The following is a 19514-nucleotide window of genomic DNA, read 5'->3' as shown; positions in this document are numbered from 1 at the left end:
GAAGTGTAGTCCTCGGGATATTGATATTCTCGGATGCTTGCTGGGTATGGACTTCTTAAGAGACAGTGACTGTTTTTTTTTTATCACATGGTAATTTTGCTCCAAGTATTATTATATTTCTTCATGTGACGTCGCTGTTGTGTTGTCTTTTTTGTGACCTTCGCCCTTTGTCGTTTCTTCAGGAGCGCTTTGTCCCACTATTACTGCTTGTGCTATCCAGTCTTCAGCTCCAGGTTCTAGTTCTTTTTGCATGTCTTGCAGGGCTGGCGATGTGGGTTTCGGTAGCTGGATCGCTCGCATGTTATTCCCTTATGTTGTTGCTATCTCTCTGGGATCCATTTCCCGTCGATTGTTTGATAGCATCCTAGGCAAGCGTTTCTTCTTCACTATCATCGTTCTCCATTGTTACCTCATCGATGTTGATAGTCCGATTGGTCACTTGGTTTTCAATCGCGTCTGAGCTAGCGCCTTCTAAGTGTGTCATGGTAGCTAGGCACGAGCCTCCGGGTGTGGTCGCCAAATGTTGAGGGCCGGGGTGAATTTAGTTTTTGGTTCTACCCGTCTTAGTCCCACCAAGTGACCTCACTTTACCAGGAATGGTAATAGAGCTAGTTGCCTTTCCATTGTACTTTTTCCTTCCTTATATAGACTTTCCCAAAGTCCCTCCTTTTATAACATCATGATACATGTCCTAAACCTCATTAATTAATTCTAATGCCATTCCTTAATATAACCTCCTCCTTATTTGTTAATCCCTTCCTTGTCCTTCTTACCTCATGGGTATTTTCTCATTGGACTTGGGCTTAGTCCCTAAGTCCCCTTATCTCGTACTAGGCTTACCTCCCCTCTTAGGGGCACCCCGAAACCGTTAAGGAGTATTATTTTTCATGTATCAACAATTACAATCAAAGCTAAGAAATCTTAGTAATAAAGCAATTGATATTCACCATTATATGAACTCCTGATTTAAGATTCAAGCTAAGTCTGCTTAGAAATTAAGCAACCAATCTCCACCATTATATGGTATTATCTTGATACACACAAATCAAATTAATATACCTATATTTAGATATGGATGAACTGTACCCAAACGTGTATATATTTTTGGCTCGATAATAGTTAATCGAAGTTAGCCACATGAACACTTATAGTTTAGCCACATTCATCTAACACTTATAGATAAAATATGATGATCAATCAATCATGATAGATAATCAAATGAATCTAAATGTGTTTCAAGAGTGTTCTTCAAATTTCACTATTTCCTAGAAATATATACGAACCGTTTGAAATAAAATCGGTTTGGTTTGTAATCGTACAAAGTACTTATATACAAGAACCAATTCATGAACATAATGCCACGGTTTGCAAAACAAGCTCGCATACCTTATTTCATTAAAGTTCGAGGTACTTTAGTTCGAAAATTGTTCGCAAACGAACCTCGGTTCTTGAGTATGTATTTCATACTTACCGATTTTAGAACCTAACAACTGCGTTTGCAAACAGAGTATGTGAACCACAGTTCCGGACTTTGGCCTTGTCGTTCCGTTCGCAAACAGAGTACACGAACAACAGCTCCGGACCTTTTCACAGGTAAACCTGTTTGCAAGCACAATGCGCAAACAAGAGTTCCGGACCTAAACTAGAACTTCACAGTGTGTTAGAGCACTGATCGGTCGAACTCGCATGCGTTGCTATATCAAGCATGTTTGTCAATGTTAGTGATCAAAACTATAAGTCTTGATTTCTAGTCTATTATAGCTAAGTCTCGGACTAGGATAGTAAGTGTAGTTGAGCTCAAGGACTTCATGGATATTCATCATACAAGTCGAAGAACTACTCAAGGAACCGGTGGAACTTCTCGAGAAAAAGGTATGTGAAGACTTGAACTTATCTGTCACTCAAAAGTCTATATATTCTATCTCCTACTTCTTGAGACAAAAGTCGTATGCTATATATATAGACTTAGATTATACATATTTGGTATTTCGATCCGAGTATACCTCGCCTATCTATATCTCGAAATATGTGTTGGTAAGCGTTTCGCTTTGACCATGTTTTTCTTTACCTAGTGACGCAAGTCATGATATGTTTCAGTCATCTTGAAAATTTCTTTGACGAGAAATAGTATAACAACTACATAACGTTATCTAAGAATGTTTCAATGATTGGAATGAGAGTTTAGATTACATAACCAATGATGGACATAAATATGTTGTGGGAACACATATGTGCATAAGTCCTATACTGGAAGAATAGCTAGTAGCCAAGTCCGCGAACTCAGTCAGCGAACTGCCAAAGTTCTCAAACCCGAGAATTTCTGCTGGAGTTAACAAACTGCTTGCGTGAGCCAAGTCCGCGAACCGGCGAAGTTCTCAAACCCGAGAATTTCTGCTGGAGTTTGTAAACTCTATCCAGTACCTTAAGCCCGCGAACCTAGTCTGCGAACTTGAGAAAGGTTATATATCTGAAGATTATTTCTGAACTTAAACTTATAAAGACTAAGGAATGATTTTGCAAACCGCGGCTATAAAGTTCATGAACCGATTTATGTGAATCAAATCATCTTTGCTTCAATTGTGTCTTGTGTAGTACATGAGATTTACTTGCAATTGAACAACTCTCTAACTAGTTCATATGAGTCATTTGAACTAGTTATGGTGAAGAAGAAAATGGTTGGTATGAAATGCTCAAATGGATAACCTTTTGGTTGACTATGTTGAACCAACAATGCACACGTTTGGGTACGGTTAACAAACCTAGAAGCGTGCACTTCATTTGTGGTAACAAGCTAAGATTTCGATCTAACGTTGAGATAATTAGCTTGAATCAAAATCAGGTTTACATCTAACGGGGATAGTGTTTGCTTTGAGCAAGGCGAAACCCGATTTGAAAGACTATATAAAGGAGATGTCTAGCCTTGTGCAAAACTAATCCCCACACCTTGCATGTGATACTAGTTTACATGCTAGAGTCGGTTATCCTTTAACCTTTGGTTTTCTTCTTCCAAAACTAGGTTAACGACTTAAAGACTTCATTGGGATTGTGAAGCCAGAAGGATACTACTTTTATCATATTTGTGTGTTCTGATCTGCATCTTCTATCGTACGAGTACAATCAGATTGATTGGCTTGAGATTAACCTCTCCGATAGGCAAGATATAAAAATAATCACAAACATCTTCGTCTCATCGTTTGTGATTCCACGACATCTTGTTTCGCTACCATACGATTAAGATTGTTGTGAGGTGATTGATTAATCTAGGCTGTTCTTCGGGAAATAAGACCGGATTATCAATTGGTTTCTGTTCACCTTGATTTTATATCAAAAGACGAAACAAAAACTTTAGGGTTTTCTGTGGAGACAGATTGATCCGTTGATAGACTTGTCGTGTGAGACAGATTTGTTTATTGTCAAAGCCTGCGATTTTGGGTCGTAGCAACCTAGTTGTGGGTGAGATCACTAAGGGAATCAATGCATAGTATCCTGTTGGCATCAGAGGCGTAGGGGTGCAACTGTATCTTGGATCAGTGGGAGACTGATTGGGGCTCAACTACAGTCCAGTCCGAAGTTAGCTTGGAGTAGGCTAGTGTCGTAGCGGCTTAATACAGTGTGTTATCAATCTAGACTAGGTCCCGAGGTTTTTCTGCATTTGCATTTTCCTCGTTCAAATAACTTCTGGTGTTTGTGTTATTTCTTTTCCGCATTATATTTGTTATATAATTGAAATAATACAGGTTGTGCGTTTAGATCAATCAGTTGGATTGGAGTGTCCGACCTAACGGTTGTTGATTGATATTGATTGATCCTTAGATATTGGTATTTGGTACCGTCCAAATTTATCTCTCTTTAATCAAGACTCGCAGTTTGCTTGAGTAAGATTAAATCGAGAGATTGAGATATAAACTCTTGATATATCTTTTTAATGAATGAGTCTAACTGTCTAGTTGATTCTCATAAAAAGTATATTGGAGTTTGTACATACAGATTGCTAATCAAATTGTTGGGTGTGGTTGTTATACCCCCTTTTTCACAGTGAACATACAAAGTATACATACTGTATTATATCTAGGCATTGGTAGTCGTTCTAAAACTCTCATTTCATCATTGAAACATCTTAGAAGATAGCAATGGTAATCTTACACATACCACTAGCTTCACGTAATTTTCAAGTGATTAATCGATCAATACGAAACTTCCCAAGTTAACATCAAATGATTATCTCACACAAATCATGTAAGATATTCAACGTAATTTTCACATGATCATCTTGACTTAATATTTAGTTTCCAACAAATGAATGTCTACAACTAAACTCGTCAAGTAGATGATGAACTTTATCTAAAGCTAAAAGCTTCCACCACGTATTTCGAGAACTAGATAAATGAGATAAACTCGGCTAAAAATTTGAATTGTGTATAATATAAAGTCTATATAGCTATACTTAGTCTCTTTAGAAAATAGAGTATAATAGACTTTGAGTGATAGATAAGTTTTAGTCTCCACATACCTTTTGTTGATGAAGTTCCTCCAAGCTCTTCAGTAGATCTTCTTCTTCAATTGGTGAATGTCGTGAAGTCTAAAGATCAACTACACACTCATCTTAATCCGAGAAATAGTTAAAAGTAGCTAGGAATCAAGTATATAGTTTGATCAACTAAACTTGACAAACAAACTTGAGATATCAACGCTTGCGAGTTCGCTCGAGCAGTGCTCTAATAACTCCCCCTTTGTCAATTTCAGTGACAAAACTATCAATATATGGGTTACAAAATAAATAAACTTATTAGCTTCTGATTCATCATGCTTGATTTTCTTGCTCTTCAACTTCCTTGAATTCTTCGTCACATCAAGTTCTCCATTGATTCTGAATGTGTTCAACCCAGCATCATCATTGTTGAAGATCCGTATCAATAACAATATGAAAACGAAGGTTCTCAATCATTGTTATTCAGTGTCATAGTATTATTATATAGAATCAAAGTCCAATTGCATCATAACTTTGAAATAATACTACAGTGATATGTATCACTCCCCCTTAGTCAATACTTCCATCTTATAATGAAAACGACTCCCCCTTACGTAATGATCCGTAAACCATATGTATGTAGTGTGAACTACTAAATAATTCTCCCCCTTTTTGTCAATATAAATTGGCAAAGGTACGAAAACTACGGGATCATAATGAATTATCTTTTAAGATACAAGGAGTTTATTAAGATACAAGTTAACCCCTTCAAATTACACAACCGATCTCCCCACAAAGATATGGCAATTAAGCACAAGTTCATTTAAGAACTCTCCCCCATTTGATGTCATTCCGAAGAGAACAACATGGGCGACCTTACTTTTACGAGAAAAGAAGGATTTCTTTGGACATTAACAAACACATATGTGCATAAGTCCTATACTAGAAGAATGGCTAGTATCCAAGTCCGCGAACTGCCAAAGTTCTCAAACCCGAGAATTTCTGCTGGAGTTAACAAACTGCTTGCGTGATCCAAGTCCGTGAACCCAGTCCGCGAACCGGCGAAGTTCTCAAACCCGAGAATTTCTGCTGGAGTTTGTAAACTCTATCCAGTACGTTAAGTCTGCGAACCTAGTCTGCGAACTTTAGAAAGGTTATATATCTGAAGATGGTTTCTGAACTTAAACTTATAAAGACTAAAGAATGCTTTTGCAAACCGTGGCTATAAAGTTCATGAACCGATTCATGTGAATCAAATCCTATTTTGTCCAATTGTGGCTTGTGTAGTACATGATATTTCCTTGCAATTGAACAACTCTCTAACTAGTTCATATGAGTCATTTGAACTAGTTATGGTGAAGAAGAAAATGGTTGGTATGAAATGCTCAAATGGATAACCTTTTGGTTGACTATTGTTGAACCAACAATGCACGCATTTGGGTACGGTTAAAAAACCTAGAAACGTGCACTTCATTTGTGTATAAAAAACTAAGATTGCGATCTAACGGTTGAGATATATTAGCTTGAATATAAATCAGCAAATATATAAAGACTATATAAAGGAGACGTCTAGCCTTGTGAAAAACTAATCCACACACCTTACGTATGATACTAGTTTGCGTGCTAGAGTCTGTTTTCCTTTAACCTTTGGTTTTCTTCTTCTAAAACTAGGTTAACGACTTAAATACTTCATTGGGATTGTGAAGCCATACCGATACTACTTTTATCGTAGTTGTGTGGTATGATCTTGTATCTTCTATCGTACGAGTACAATCATATTGATTGGCTTGAGATTAACCTCTCCGATAGGCAAGATATAAAAAGTAATCACAAACATCTTTGTCTCATCGTTTGTGATTCCACGACATCTTGTTTCTCTACCATACGATTAAGATTGTTGTGAGGTGATTGATTAATATAGGCTGTTCTTCGGGAATATAAGACCGGATTATCAATTGGTTTGTGTTCACCTTGATTTTATATCAAAAGACGAAACAAAAACTTTAGGGTTTTTCTGTGGGAGACAGATTGATCCTTTTATAGACTTGTCTGTGTGAGACATATTTGTTTATTGTCAAAGCCTGCGATTTTGGGTCGTAGGAACTCTTAGTTGTGGGTGAGATCAGCTAAGGGAATCAAGTGCGTAGTATCCTGCTGGGATCATAGGCGTAGGGGTGCAACTGTACCTTGGATCAGTGTGAGACTGATTGGGGTTCAACTACAGTCCATTCCGAAGTTATCTTGGAGTAGGCTAGTGTCTGTAGCGGCTTAATACAGTGTGTATTCAATCTGGACTAGGTCCGGGGTGTTTTCTGCATTTGCAGTTTCCTCGTTAAAATAACTTTTGGTGTCTGTGTTATTTCTTTTCCGCATTATATTTGTTATATAATTGAAATAATACAGGTTGTGCGTTTAGATCAATCAATTGGAGAGTCCGACCTAATGGTTGTTGATTGATATTGATTGATCCTTGGATATTGGTCTTTGGTACCGTCCAAGTTTATCTCTCTTTAATCGAGACTCGCAGTTTGCTTGAGTAAGATTAAATCCAGAGATTGAGATATAAACTCTTTGATATATCTTTTTATTGATTGAGTCTAACTGTCTAGTTGATTCTCATAAAAATTATATTGGAGTTTGTCCATACATATTGCTAATCGAATTGTTGGGTGCAGTTGTTAGATCCCCGCTTTTTCAATTGGTATCAGAGCAGGAAAACACGTTTAAGACCTTACAATTCTGTGTTTATAGCGATCTGACTCTATGGACGGTAATACATCTCTGATAACGCGACACCAGTTCAGAGACACTCACATGAGGTTCAAAGGGTTGTAACTTCTGAGAAGAATTCAAAAACTTGTCCTTTGACTGAACCTGCTTTCGACTGGAAAAAATCTCTTGAGGAACAGTTGGATGATCTTTCAGATGATAGTGATTCAAAAGAAGGACAAAGTATTGATGAGGAAGTCTCTCAATATATCAAGTAGTTTGATCGTGCTTTGAAAGAAAAGAAGTCAACAACCTGCTTGAGTAAATACATGGGTCCCCTTTGTCAAGAAAATAGAAAGTTGAGAAAACTCTTTAAAGGATATGATGGTGGATATAAACTCTTCCAATCTATCGTTAAAGATCGTGAAGAAGATGTACGCACAAAAAGATCTGAATGTGATAATCGTTTTCCAAATCTCTTCATGTTGAAAGAAAGATTTGCAGAAACCGAAGCAAGATATGACTCTCAACAAAAATGTTTTAGCGACAGAGAGCGCAGTCTTCTCGCCAAAGAAAAATCCTTGGAGACTGAGCTTGCAGCTGCTCTTAATAAAGTAAAATCACTGGAAGAGAGTTTGAGTAGATTTAATTCTATCTCTACAAAATTATCTTCTAGGCTTGGAGCATGTAAAGAACACCGTGATACACGTGGTCTGGGCTATAAAGGAATAGACGCTCCAAAAACTAGTAAGATCAACTTTGTAAAAGCTAGTGATAATTCTCCATGTGAAAAACCTTTGGTATCTTGCAATGGTCCTAAAAGCAAGAATTATGTTCCTTCTAAATCTTCTCACAAGAAAACAGTTAAAAATAATTCCTTTAACCGCTATTACTGCGGGAATAAAGGACATTCTGAGCGAAGATGTTGTTATCGGTTGAGGAATGAAAAGCTTCATCACATTCTTACATGGATGTTTAAGGAAGTTATTAAACCGGTTTCACACATTTTTGGAAAAGGCACCTCCAACACTCAAGGATTGTACTGTGATAAGTCTTTTCTTAATTGTGTATTCAAAACTAAAAATGCCTACAATTGAAGGAGGAAGAGTGGCGAAAAGATGACCAACCATGCAAAGAGAAAAAGGCATAGGAGAAAGAAATAAGTACTGAGTCCCTCTGCTCTCGTCAAAGAAGGGGATAAATCCAAGTCTTCCAAATCAGACTTCTTACATGTCAACAATCGAGTGTCTGATCTGAAGATTAGCATAAACAGTCTCAGACGGAACATCAAGAAAACATGGAAGGCTGTTAACCCAGCTACTCCTAAATCTTCTCTTGGTAATGCTTCTTCAACTAAACCAGATAGTTTGTTAAATATTGTTGAAAAGAAAGGAGAAGTAAATATTGATGAGCAAGGTGCTCATCCTATTACACCCTGACTTGTTTATGTTGCATCTCTTTTTAATAAAAATGGATGCCTATGATTCTCAGGATTTTTATCTTGATAAAGCGGTCAGGATCGTACTTTGTTCGGTGTTATAATTTGTTTTGAGTTTCTTTACTCTGTTTGCTCCTCAAACAACTTTTTCTCTTTGATCTTTTGGGCTTCCTTGGCCTAGCGTGGGCCTTGTTCTCCAGTACATGCACCATCCCACACGAACGTCATGTTCCCTAGGGTTTGATGAAATACGTTATATAATGTGTTCCAGAAGAACAAAAATACTTACTAAAGTATCCTTGGTGCACAATGGAAGGAAACAACAAGGTTGATGATTTTGAGTTATGTCCTATTGTTATTTCGTGCTTTCAAGCTCTTGATCATGAAAACGAAGAAAAACTACCAGTTCATATTTCTTCACAATTGGTAGGAAATCTTCTTGGAGATTTTAAGGCTATACAAGAGCAACTCGGAATTGCAACCAGGAACCTTGACTTTCTGAAAGGCAAACTAAAGAAGACAACTGAAGTACTCGTTCATGTTCAATCTCTAGTTGCTGACAAAGTTTAATGTGTTCTAAATAATGTTTCTTATTTTGTTGCCTAGTATGTCTTCTTTTTGGCTTAGTTGGAAGAATAACTAGTGCTTTGAATAGCAATGATTGTGACTACACATAGCTATTATTTTCATCTTCTTGTATTATTTTAGGTTTGTTGGTTTTAAATTCTAAAAATATTTGGAGGATGATGTTTTGCAGTATTAATCTTTATGATTTGATATATTGCAATTTGTTATGGGATATTGGTGTTTACGTCTGTGAACTATGGTTGTCCCATATTTTGTCAAAAGTAAAGTCGTTTGATACCGGTATTCACGTACTGGTAAAAGAATGAACTTTTGACATACATAAAAGTTAAGCCTATATTGTCAATTCTTTGATGGAAGATAGGTTAAAATCTTTTGTTTTCAAGTATTGTGTCTATTAAAAATCGTTATGCAAATAGTGATGGAAGATAGAAGGAATCCTTGTGTATTCCGCAGTATTGATCATCCCTGATCCATATTTTTTGTATTACTGTGAGGCTCCGTAATGTGTCTTATGTTGAGAACGATACAACTAAGTTGATTATCTTGGTTGGTTGTTCCATAAGGTATTTTATGTTGATCATTTGTAAACTAAATTAATCATCTTGTTTGGTTATTTAGTTATTGCTCCGTAAGTTTTCTTATGTCGAGAAAAACAAATGTCAATAAAATTGATTACTTTTCTGATTAGTTTAATTGTGTATTCCAATTAGATTAATTATGGGTTCTCTTGTAATTAGTCTAGTTGAGTATTCGTATATTCCATAAGTTCCTTATGTTGAGTATATGAACGGCTATCCTAATCATTTTCTAATGGTTATGTTAGTCATATGTTCCGTAAGTTTACTTATGTTGAGCGTAATCAATTAAGTTGATCACCTTGTGTGTTTAATTTGATTGCGTATTCCTATTGAATTAATCATGGGTTTACTTCTGATTAATTTGATTGAGTTTTTGGATATAGAAAATCATTTATCATGGTTTTTGGTGTCCATTAAAAATCCTTCTTTTCTTTCGAAATTAAGGTCTCTCTTGTTGTTCCCTTGGGAATGACATCTAATGGGGGAGAGTTCTTTTGAACTTTTGCTTAATGGTCATATCTTGAGGGGTGTGCAGCTGTGGAATTTTAGAGGGGTTATCTTGTATCTTTAAACTCCTTGATGAATGCTATTAGCTTCGGCTATATGATTGCATCTAAATAAGATGATGTGTATTTTTTTCTTTTAGTCATGAAGTGTCTCTTATGGAAATTTCATTATGATCCCGTTCTTGTACCTTTTCCAATTTTATTGACAAAAAGGGGGAGAATTAATATGTAATTCACACTACAGATACATATGGTTTTCGAATCATTATGTAAGGGGGAGTGATTTCCATGTGAGATGGAGTATTGACTAAGGGGGAGTGATACATATCACCATAGTATTATTGTTAAAGTTGTGATACAATTGGAATTTGACACTGTGTAATAATACTATGACACTGTATAACAATGATCGAGACCAATGCTTTCTCATTGTTATAGCTACGGATTTTCAACAACGGTGATGCTAAACTTACAACCTTTGGGATCATTGGAGTACTTGGAAGGACGAATATTTCAAGGAATGTTGAAGATTAGACATGTGGAATAGGATCTACTAAAAGTTCATTATCTTTTTTGTATTTCATATGTATTGATAGTTTTTCACTAAAATTGACAAAGTGGAAAATTGTTAGAGCAGTGCTCGGTCGAACTTGCATGCGTTGATATATCAAGCATGTTTTTCAATGTTAGTGATCAAAACTATAAGTCTTGATTTCTAGTCTATTATAGATAAGTCTCGGACTAGGATAGTAAGTGTAGTTGAGCTCAAGGACTTCATGGCGATTCATCATACAAGTGGAAAAACTACTCAAGGAACCGGTGGAACTTCTCGACAAAAAGGTATGTGAAGACTTGAACTTATCTGTCACTCAAAAGTCTATCTATTTTATCTCATACTTCTTGAGACAAAAGTCGTATGCTATATATATAGACTTAGATTATACACATTTGGTATTTCGAGACAGGTATACCTCGCCTATATATATCTCGAAATATGTGTTGGTAAGCGTTTCGCTTTGACCATGTTTTTCTTTACCTAGTGACGCAAGTCATGATATGTTTCAGTCATCTTGAAAATTTCTTTGACGAGAAATAGTATAACAACTACATAACGTTATCTAAGAATGTTTCAATGATTGGAATGAGAGTTTAGATTACATAACCAATGATGGACATAAATATGTTGTGGGAACACATATGTGCATAAGTCCTATACTGGAAGAATATCTAGTAGCCAAGTCCGCGAACTCAGTCAGCGAACTGCCAAAGTTCTCAAACCCGAGAATTTCTGCTGGAGTGAACAAACTGCTTGCGTGAGCCAAGTCCGCGAACCGGCGAAGTTCTCAAACCCGAGAATTTCTGCTGGAGTTTGTAAACTCTATCCAGTACCTTAAGCCCGCGAACCTAGTCTGCGAACTTGAGAAAGGTTATATATCTGAAGATTATTTCTGAACTTAAACTTATAAAGACTAAGGAATGATTTTGCAAACCGCGGCTATAAAGTTCATGAACCGATTTATGTGAATCAAATCATCTTTGCTTCAATTGTGTCTTGTGTAGTACATGAGATTTACTTGCAATTGAACAACTCTCTAACTAGTTCATATGAGTCATTTGAACTAGTTATGGTGAAGAAGAAAATGGTTGGTATGAAATGCTCAAATGGATAACCTTTTGGTTGACTATTGTTGAACCAACAATGCACACGTTTGGGTACGGTTAACAAACCTAGAAGCGTGCACTTCATTTGTGTGTAACAAGCTAAGATTTCGATCTAACGGTTGAGATATATTAGCTTGAATCAAAATCAGGTTTACATCTAACGGTGGATAGTGTTTGCTTTGTGAGCAAGGCGAAACCCTGATTTGAAAGACTATATAAAGGAGATGTCTAGCCTTGTGCAAAACTAATCCCCACACCTTGCATGTGATACTAGTTTACATGCTAGAGTCGGTTATCCTTTAACCTTTGGTTTTCTTCTTCCAAAACTAGGTTAACGACTTAAAGACTTCATTGGGATTGTGAAGCCAGAAGGATACTACTTTTATCATATTTGTGTGTTCTGATCTTGCATCTTCTATCGTACGAGTACAATCAGATTGATTGGCTTGAGATTAACCTCTCCGATAGGCAAGATATAAAAAGTAATCACAAACATCTTCGTCTCATCGTTTGTGATTCCACGACATCTTGTTTCGCTACCATACGATTAAGATTGTTGTGAGGTGATTGATTAATCTAGGCTGTTCTTCGGGAAATAAGACCGGATTATCAATTGGTTTCTGTTCACCTTGATTTTATATCAAAAGACGAAACAAAAACTTTAGGGTTTTTCTGTGGGAGACAGATTGATCCGTTGATAGACTTGTCTGTGTGAGACAGATTTGTTTATTGTCAAAGCCTGCGATTTTGGGTCGTAGCAACTCTTAGTTGTGGGTGAGATCAACTAAGGGAATCAAGTGCATAGTATCCTGTTGGCATCAGAGGCGTAGGGGTGCAACTGTATCTTGGATCAGTGGGAGACTGATTGGGGCTCAACTACAGTCCAGTCCGAAGTTAGCTTGGAGTAGGCTAGTGTCTGTAGCGGCTTAATACAGTGTGTATTCAATCTAGACTAGGTCCCGAGGTTTTTCTGCATTTGCATTTTCCTCGTTCAAATAACTTCTGGTGTTTGTGTTATTTCTTTTCCGCATTATATTTGTTATATAATTGAAATAATACAGGTTGTGCGTTTAGATCAATCAGTTGGATTGGAGTGTCCGACCTAACGGTTGTTGATTGATATTGATTGATCCTTAGATATTGGTATTTGGTACCGTCCAAATTTATCTCTCTTTAATCAAGACTCGCAGTTTGCTTGAGTAAGATTAAATCGAGAGATTGAGATATAAACTCTTTGATATATCTTTTTAATGAATGAGTCTAACTGTCTAGTTGATTCTCATAAAAAGTATATTGGAGTTTGTACATACAGATTGCTAATCAAATTGTTGGGTGTGGTTGTTATACCCCCGCTTTTTCACAGTGAACATACAAAGTATACATACTGTATTATATCTAGGCATTGGTAGTCGTTCTAAAACTCTCATTTCATCATTGAAACATCTTAGAAGATAGCAATGGTAATCTTACACATACCACTAGCTTCACGTAATTTTCAAGTGATTAATCGATCAATACGAAACTTCCCAAGTTAACATCAAATGATTATCTCACACAAATCATGTAAGATATTCAACGTAATTTTCACATGATCATCTTGACTTAATATTTAGTTTCCAACAAATGAATTGTCTACAACTAAACTCGTCAAGTAGATGATGAACTTTATCTAAAGCTAAAAGCTTCCACCACGTATTTCGAGAACTAGATAAATGAGATAAACTCGGCTAAAAATTTGAATTGTGTATAATATAAAAGTCTATATAGCTATACGACTTAGTCTCTTTAGAAAATAGAGTATAATAGACTTTTGAGTGATAGATAAGTTTTAGTCTCCACATACCTTTTGTTGATGAAGTTCCTCCAAGCTCTTCAGTAGATCTTCTTCTTCAATTGGTGAATGTCGTGAAGTCTAAAGATCAACTACACACTCATATCTTAATCCGAGAAATAGTTAAAAGTAGCTAGGAATCAAGTATATAGTTTTGATCAACTAAACTTGACAAACAAACTTGAGATATCAACGCTTGCGAGTTCGCTCGAGCAGTGCTCTAATAATCTCCCCCTTTGTCAATTTCAGTGACAAAACTATCAATATATATGGGTTACAAAATAAATAAACTTATTAGCTTCTGATTCATCATGCTTGATTTTCTTGCTCTTCAACTTCCTTGAATTCTTCGTCACATCAAGTTCTCCATTGATTCTGAATGTGTTCAACCCAGCATCATCATTGTTGAAGATCCGTATCAATAACAATATGAAAACGAAGGTTCTCAATCATTGTTATTCAGTGTCATAGTATTATTATATAGAATCAAAGTCCAATTGCATCATAACTTTGAAATAATACTACAGTGATATGTATCACTCCCCCTTAGTCAATACTTCCATCTTATAATGAAAACGACTCCCCCTTACGTAATGATCCGTAAACCATATGTATGTAGTGTGAACTACTAAATAATTCTCCCCCTTTTTGTCAATATAAATTGGCAAAGGTACGAAAACTACGGGATCATAATGAATTATCTTTTAAGATACAAGGAGTTTATTAAGATACAAGTTAACCCCTTCAAATTCCACAACCGATCTCCCCACAAAGATATGGCAATTAAGCACAAGTTCATTTAAGAACTCTCCCCCATTTGATGTCATTCCGAAGAGAACAACATGGGCGACCTTACTTTTACGAGAAAAGAAGGATTTCTTTGGACATTAACAAATCACATGGATTTGTATCCTGTAAACTCGAATAAATTGACAACAAGAAGATCTTATTGATTAATTTAGCCGGAAATCGCTCAACATAAGAAAACTTACGGAGCAAATACGATACTTTCACATAAAAGTAGATCAGGGAAAGATCAATACTGCGGAATTTTCTCAAAAAGTTCATTCTATCTTTTGTCAATATTTGCATAGAGGCATAATATATTTAACTTTGAGAATATATGAGATAAGCACAATTCACGACCGTAAACACATATACATCTCATAAGACTTTTGCAATATATAAGAGCAATAAGATTATATCATCTTCCAAATAACTTAGAATTTAAATAAAGAAGTCTAAAAACATTGCAAGATGAAAATCGTTGGAAATAGCTATGTGTAATCACAATATTTTCTATACCAAACCCTAGTTATCTTTCTTAAACATAAAATTAAATTATCATAAGAAGTTTCCCAGACATTAAGATGATATGAGATAACGGAGCTAAGCATCATCTTCATCATCATCAGAATCCATCCAAGAAGCTTGAATGTTATTCATTTCTTCCTTGATTTAGGGGAATTTCGTAGCAATCATATATAATTGTCCTTGTATACATTTTACCTTGGATTTGACCTTACAAACACCCTTGTGAATTTGTTGAAGAAGACCCAAGGTGGTATGATCACAAGAACCGTTAAGAGTATCACATCTTTTTCTTTTGTATAAGTTCATCTTCATACGTTTGATAGTACTTGGACGAACCGGTTTGGGAGTTCCAATAGAGTTTCCAATGGGAGCAATGGAATGTTCGTGACATATTTGCCCAATCAAGCATGGAAAGCTTAACTTCTTGTTGGATGATGTCATTGAGACCATTTGAAGAATAATGAATCCACAAATATCAAGACCTTGAGCATCCATTTCAAGGAAATAGACCAACTCCACAAAATCACGACTCCACCGAGAGTTCTTAATTGTGGAGGGATAAAGATTAGAGATGCCAAGTTTACCGAAGATCCTTAAGGAAATACTAAGATCTTGGGTAGGAAATTTTCCTTCTATCCAATCAAAAATCTTTCAACAAAGACCATAGGAAATGTCTTCACAAGATGGTTTTTTATCTCTTTGGTCTAGGAAGACAAAAATTACCCAAGGGAATTTTGGTAATCTTTGTGATCAACTCTCTATCAACTAGAATCTTTTTCCTATTTACTATAGTCTTGAAAACCAATTTATCAAGATTAACATCATGGATATTAGCATAAAAGATCCTTGTAAGAGTGTCAAATCCTTCATTAAGACCATTGAAGATGTTACCAAGATTATACTTCTCAAAACAAGCTAAATCTTATTTATGACCACTTTCTTTTACCAATTTCTTGTCTAGGAAAAATTCTCTAGAAGAAATATTTTCAAAATTCTTACTACTAGAAACATTGACAAATACAATTCTAATAGAGTCTTGGTCACTTGGTATAATATTACTCATGAGAGTAGATGTAACAAATCCCTAAGAAAATCTTTTTGGTTTCTCATTATATCCATTAGAGCTTCCCAGAATGACAAAAAAACAGTAAATTGAGTGAAGAAGAATAAGATTAGAATCTTACTTGATGGACTCCTTGTAGATGATTGCCTACTTCACTCTTCCTTGGACTAAATTTAAGCTTCTATGGTGCTGGTACGGAAACCATAAGATAAAACTTCCCGTTCGCGAACGATATGAAGAAGAAGAAGAAAGGTACGCGTATCGTAACCTTTATAACTCCTTAGTGGACTCACAAGGAGATGATGTGCCTGAAGAGGATAAAGGAAAATGTGTTGCAGTGGCTTTAGTGCCTAGTGATGATGACAACTGCCTTGGTAACTCACAATATCACTCTGACTCTGAAGGTGAGAAGCTTGACTCTGAAAATGAGAAGTCTGACTCTGAAGATGAGAAGAAGAAAGCAGAGGCCCTTCAAAGTTTTTATCAGGAATGGGACCAAGAATGGGGTCCTGATATTGCTGATATGGATGAAGACTTCTTTCCAGTTGATGATGGTCCAGTAGTGTATAATCCTGATGTAATGGAGGTGGGTATGCAGTTTGAAGACAAGATACAGTTTAAGAAGCATCTCAGGACTTATCCAGTGATAAAGAAATTTCAGTATATTTTGAAGCCTTGTGACAATAGAAGGATTAGAGTGAAATGTAGGTATCATAAGTCTGAAGGTTGTAAGTTTGAAATATTTGCATCAAATACAAAGGGGGAGAAGACTTTTACTGTTAGAAGTATGAATCTGGAGCATACTTGTGTTGGAGATCCATTTAGCAGAAATAAATCAGCCAATGCAGAGTTTGTTGCTCAGTATCTGTTTAAGAAGCTGAAGACTGGTGGATTCCTTCAGCATCCATGGGACGTTGCAGATGAATTCTACACTTCTCACAACACTTCTCTGTTATATCATGTTGCTTGGAAACCTAGGACTATGTGCTTGGAAAAAATGCATGGTAGATATGAAGACTCTTATAAAATGGTTCCATCCTTTGTAAACATGGTAGCAAGTACTAATCCTGGTTCTGCATCAAATTACAGTGTTGGAAGGTAAATTGTTAATTATAACCTTTGTTTTTTTTTTATGTAATGTTTGTATAATGGTTATTATGTAATGTTTGTATTACAATGTTTGTATAATGTACATGTAATGTTTCAGGGCGGATAATTGCTTTGAGTCAATGATGATTGCATTTCATGCTCCAATTCATGGGTGGAAAAATGGTTGCATAAAAGTGGTTGGTGTTGATGCATGTCACCTTACTGGAAAGCTGGGAGGTGTTCTTATGGCTGCTACTGGTTTAGATGCACAGAACCAGGTTGTACCACTAGCAATACAAGTGGTCAGAAATGAATGTTTTGAGAATTGGTATTTGTTTTTGAAGCAGTTAAAGCCCCTGCTTGAATCAGATGAAAGAATTACTTTCATTTATGATAGGAAAAAGGTTTGATTGAGGCTGTTAGTGCTTTATTTCCAGGAAGCCCACACAGATATTGTTTTAGGTATGTTCATTATTTTTACCATAATTACTTTTTTTAACCATTATATGATCTTTGTGTTTCACCTTCTAATATATGTTTTGCTGACTTTGTAGACACATGTTCAAGAATTTGAAGACTCACTACAAGGGTTCAAAGATACATAACCTTATCTGGAATGCTGCTAAAGCCTATAAGTTCACCCATTGGAAAGTAATAAATCACTTTGTGTTCTTTTGTAACTTGTTTATGTCATGGAATGTTTTATTAGTTATAAATTGTTAATATCCTTCATGTTTATCTTTGTCCAGTTCCATATGGATGCTTTGGTGCTGGAAAATGCAGCTGCTGCTCAATATATTATGACTGAGGATCCTACCCAGTGGTCCAGAGCATTCTTTGACCCCTCTTCATGTTGTGAACATATGAACAATAATTTCTCTGAGTCCTTTAATAACATGATTAAGAAACTTAGAGACAAGCCTATTTGTACCTTGGGCTTAATGTATGGACAGTTAATAATGGACTTGTGGTATAGGAGAAAGCAGTTGTCTTTGAACTGGAAAAATGGTGAATTAGTACCTGAAGCAATGAAGCTGATTGAGAAGATGAAAGAATGCACTGGTCAGTTTAGGATTAGTGGTGTTGTATATGGTCAGAGTTATCAAGTTACATCAATTCATAATTCTGTCTTCCAAGTTGATCTGATCAACAAGACTTGTAGTCGTGTCCAATGGCAACTGAGGGGATTTCCATGTCAGCATGTTGTCTGTGTATTAAAGACTTTAGACCTAATTGTCCAGAGTAAGTTTATTGATTTCTGTATATTTATTGAATGTTTGTATGTTTGTTGAATGTGCTCAACTACTTTCATTCTCATTTACTAATGTCATGTAGCTGTTTCCCTTGTCTGTTTTGTAGTTATTGTAGTCCATACTACACAGTGGATGCATACAAAGCCACTTATGCCACCCAAATGCAGTTACTCAGAGGGAGAGAAGATTTGGAAGAGGTGACATCATTATTTACCCTTTAATGTTTTTTTTTGTCCTTTTCTTCTTTGTTGGGAATCTTATCTTGTTCCCTTTCTTTATTACTTCTTTACAAGTTCATTTAGGGTTACTTTATGTCTTGGGTTTTTCTATTTATAACCAGATCTAACCTTTTTTTTTCTTCTGTGTTCCTTATTTTGTTTGTAGCCTCAAGAGCCTTTTGTCAAACCACCTATAGATAAGAGGAAACCAGGAAGAGCTGATACGAAGAGGAAGTTAGGGCATGATGAGCATGTGAGCGAGAAGAGACAGAGGACATGTAAGAGATGTAACCAGATATGCCATAACAGAAGAACTTGTGCTGGTGGTGAGGTTGTTTCTAATCCTAAAGGAAGAAGACCAAGAACCATGGTAGATGGAGGAACCCAAGAAACTACTCACCCAGATCCAGCTGAGTGTAGTTCCAGCAGGAGACGGAGAGGCATAGGTTCTAGGGGTGGCAGAGGTAGAGGATCTGCATCAACTTCTGCAGCTGCATCAACCTCAGCATCAACATCTCAAAATGCACCATCAACATCTTCTGCACCTGCATGAGGCAGAAGAGGAGTTTTGCAACAGACTTTTAGCCAGTCTGTCAATGGTGTTGGTTGGTTCAGCCAAAATTTTCAAGCAACAAAGCCACAAAAGAAGGGAACATCTGCAACTCAGTAGAGTTTGCTTTTTTTATTTTTATTTTTTTTTAAGTTTCTTTCCAAGACTATTTGGGTTATGATCTTTCGATTAGTTTATTGTAAGGATAATGGTGTTCAACATTTTAAGTTACTATATATATAAGTAG

General features: G+C 36.1%; 1 protein-coding gene across 1 annotated transcript; it reads left to right on the top strand.

Moving 5' to 3' along the window:
* The first annotated feature begins 16296 nt into the window (after window positions 1-16296).
* Window positions 16297-19270, top strand: LOC113350895. Its single transcript, XM_026594999.1, has 7 exons — window positions 16297-17255; window positions 17365-17548; window positions 17644-17708; window positions 17801-17897; window positions 17996-18420; window positions 18606-18696; window positions 18884-19270. Exons 1-7 carry the CDS (start codon window positions 16297-16299, stop codon window positions 19268-19270), a joined length of 2208 nt encoding a protein of 735 aa, XP_026450784.1.
* Window positions 19271-19514: the final 244 nt, after the last annotated feature.

The sequence above is a fragment of the Papaver somniferum genome, chromosome 2 (assembly GCF_003573695.1).
Source record: "Papaver somniferum cultivar HN1 chromosome 2, ASM357369v1, whole genome shotgun sequence".
Classification (NCBI taxonomy): Eukaryota; Viridiplantae; Streptophyta; class Magnoliopsida; order Ranunculales; family Papaveraceae; genus Papaver; species Papaver somniferum.
Note: the sequence above shows the minus strand (reverse complement) of the source record. Positions and strands in the feature narration are given on the sequence as shown.

Excerpts from the sequence above, each read along its gene's own strand:
- LOC113350895 (XM_026594999.1), top strand. The coding sequence starts at position 16,297 with ATGATTGCCTACTTCACTCTTCCTTGGACTAAATTTAAGCTTCTATGG. Across the intron at positions 17,256-17,364 it reads TCAAATTACAGTGTTGGAAG|GGCGGATAATTGCTTTGAGT; the intron begins GTAAATTGTTAA and ends GTAATGTTTCAG. Across the intron at positions 18,697-18,883 it reads GGAGAGAAGATTTGGAAGAG|CCTCAAGAGCCTTTTGTCAA; the intron begins GTGACATCATTA and ends TTTTGTTTGTAG.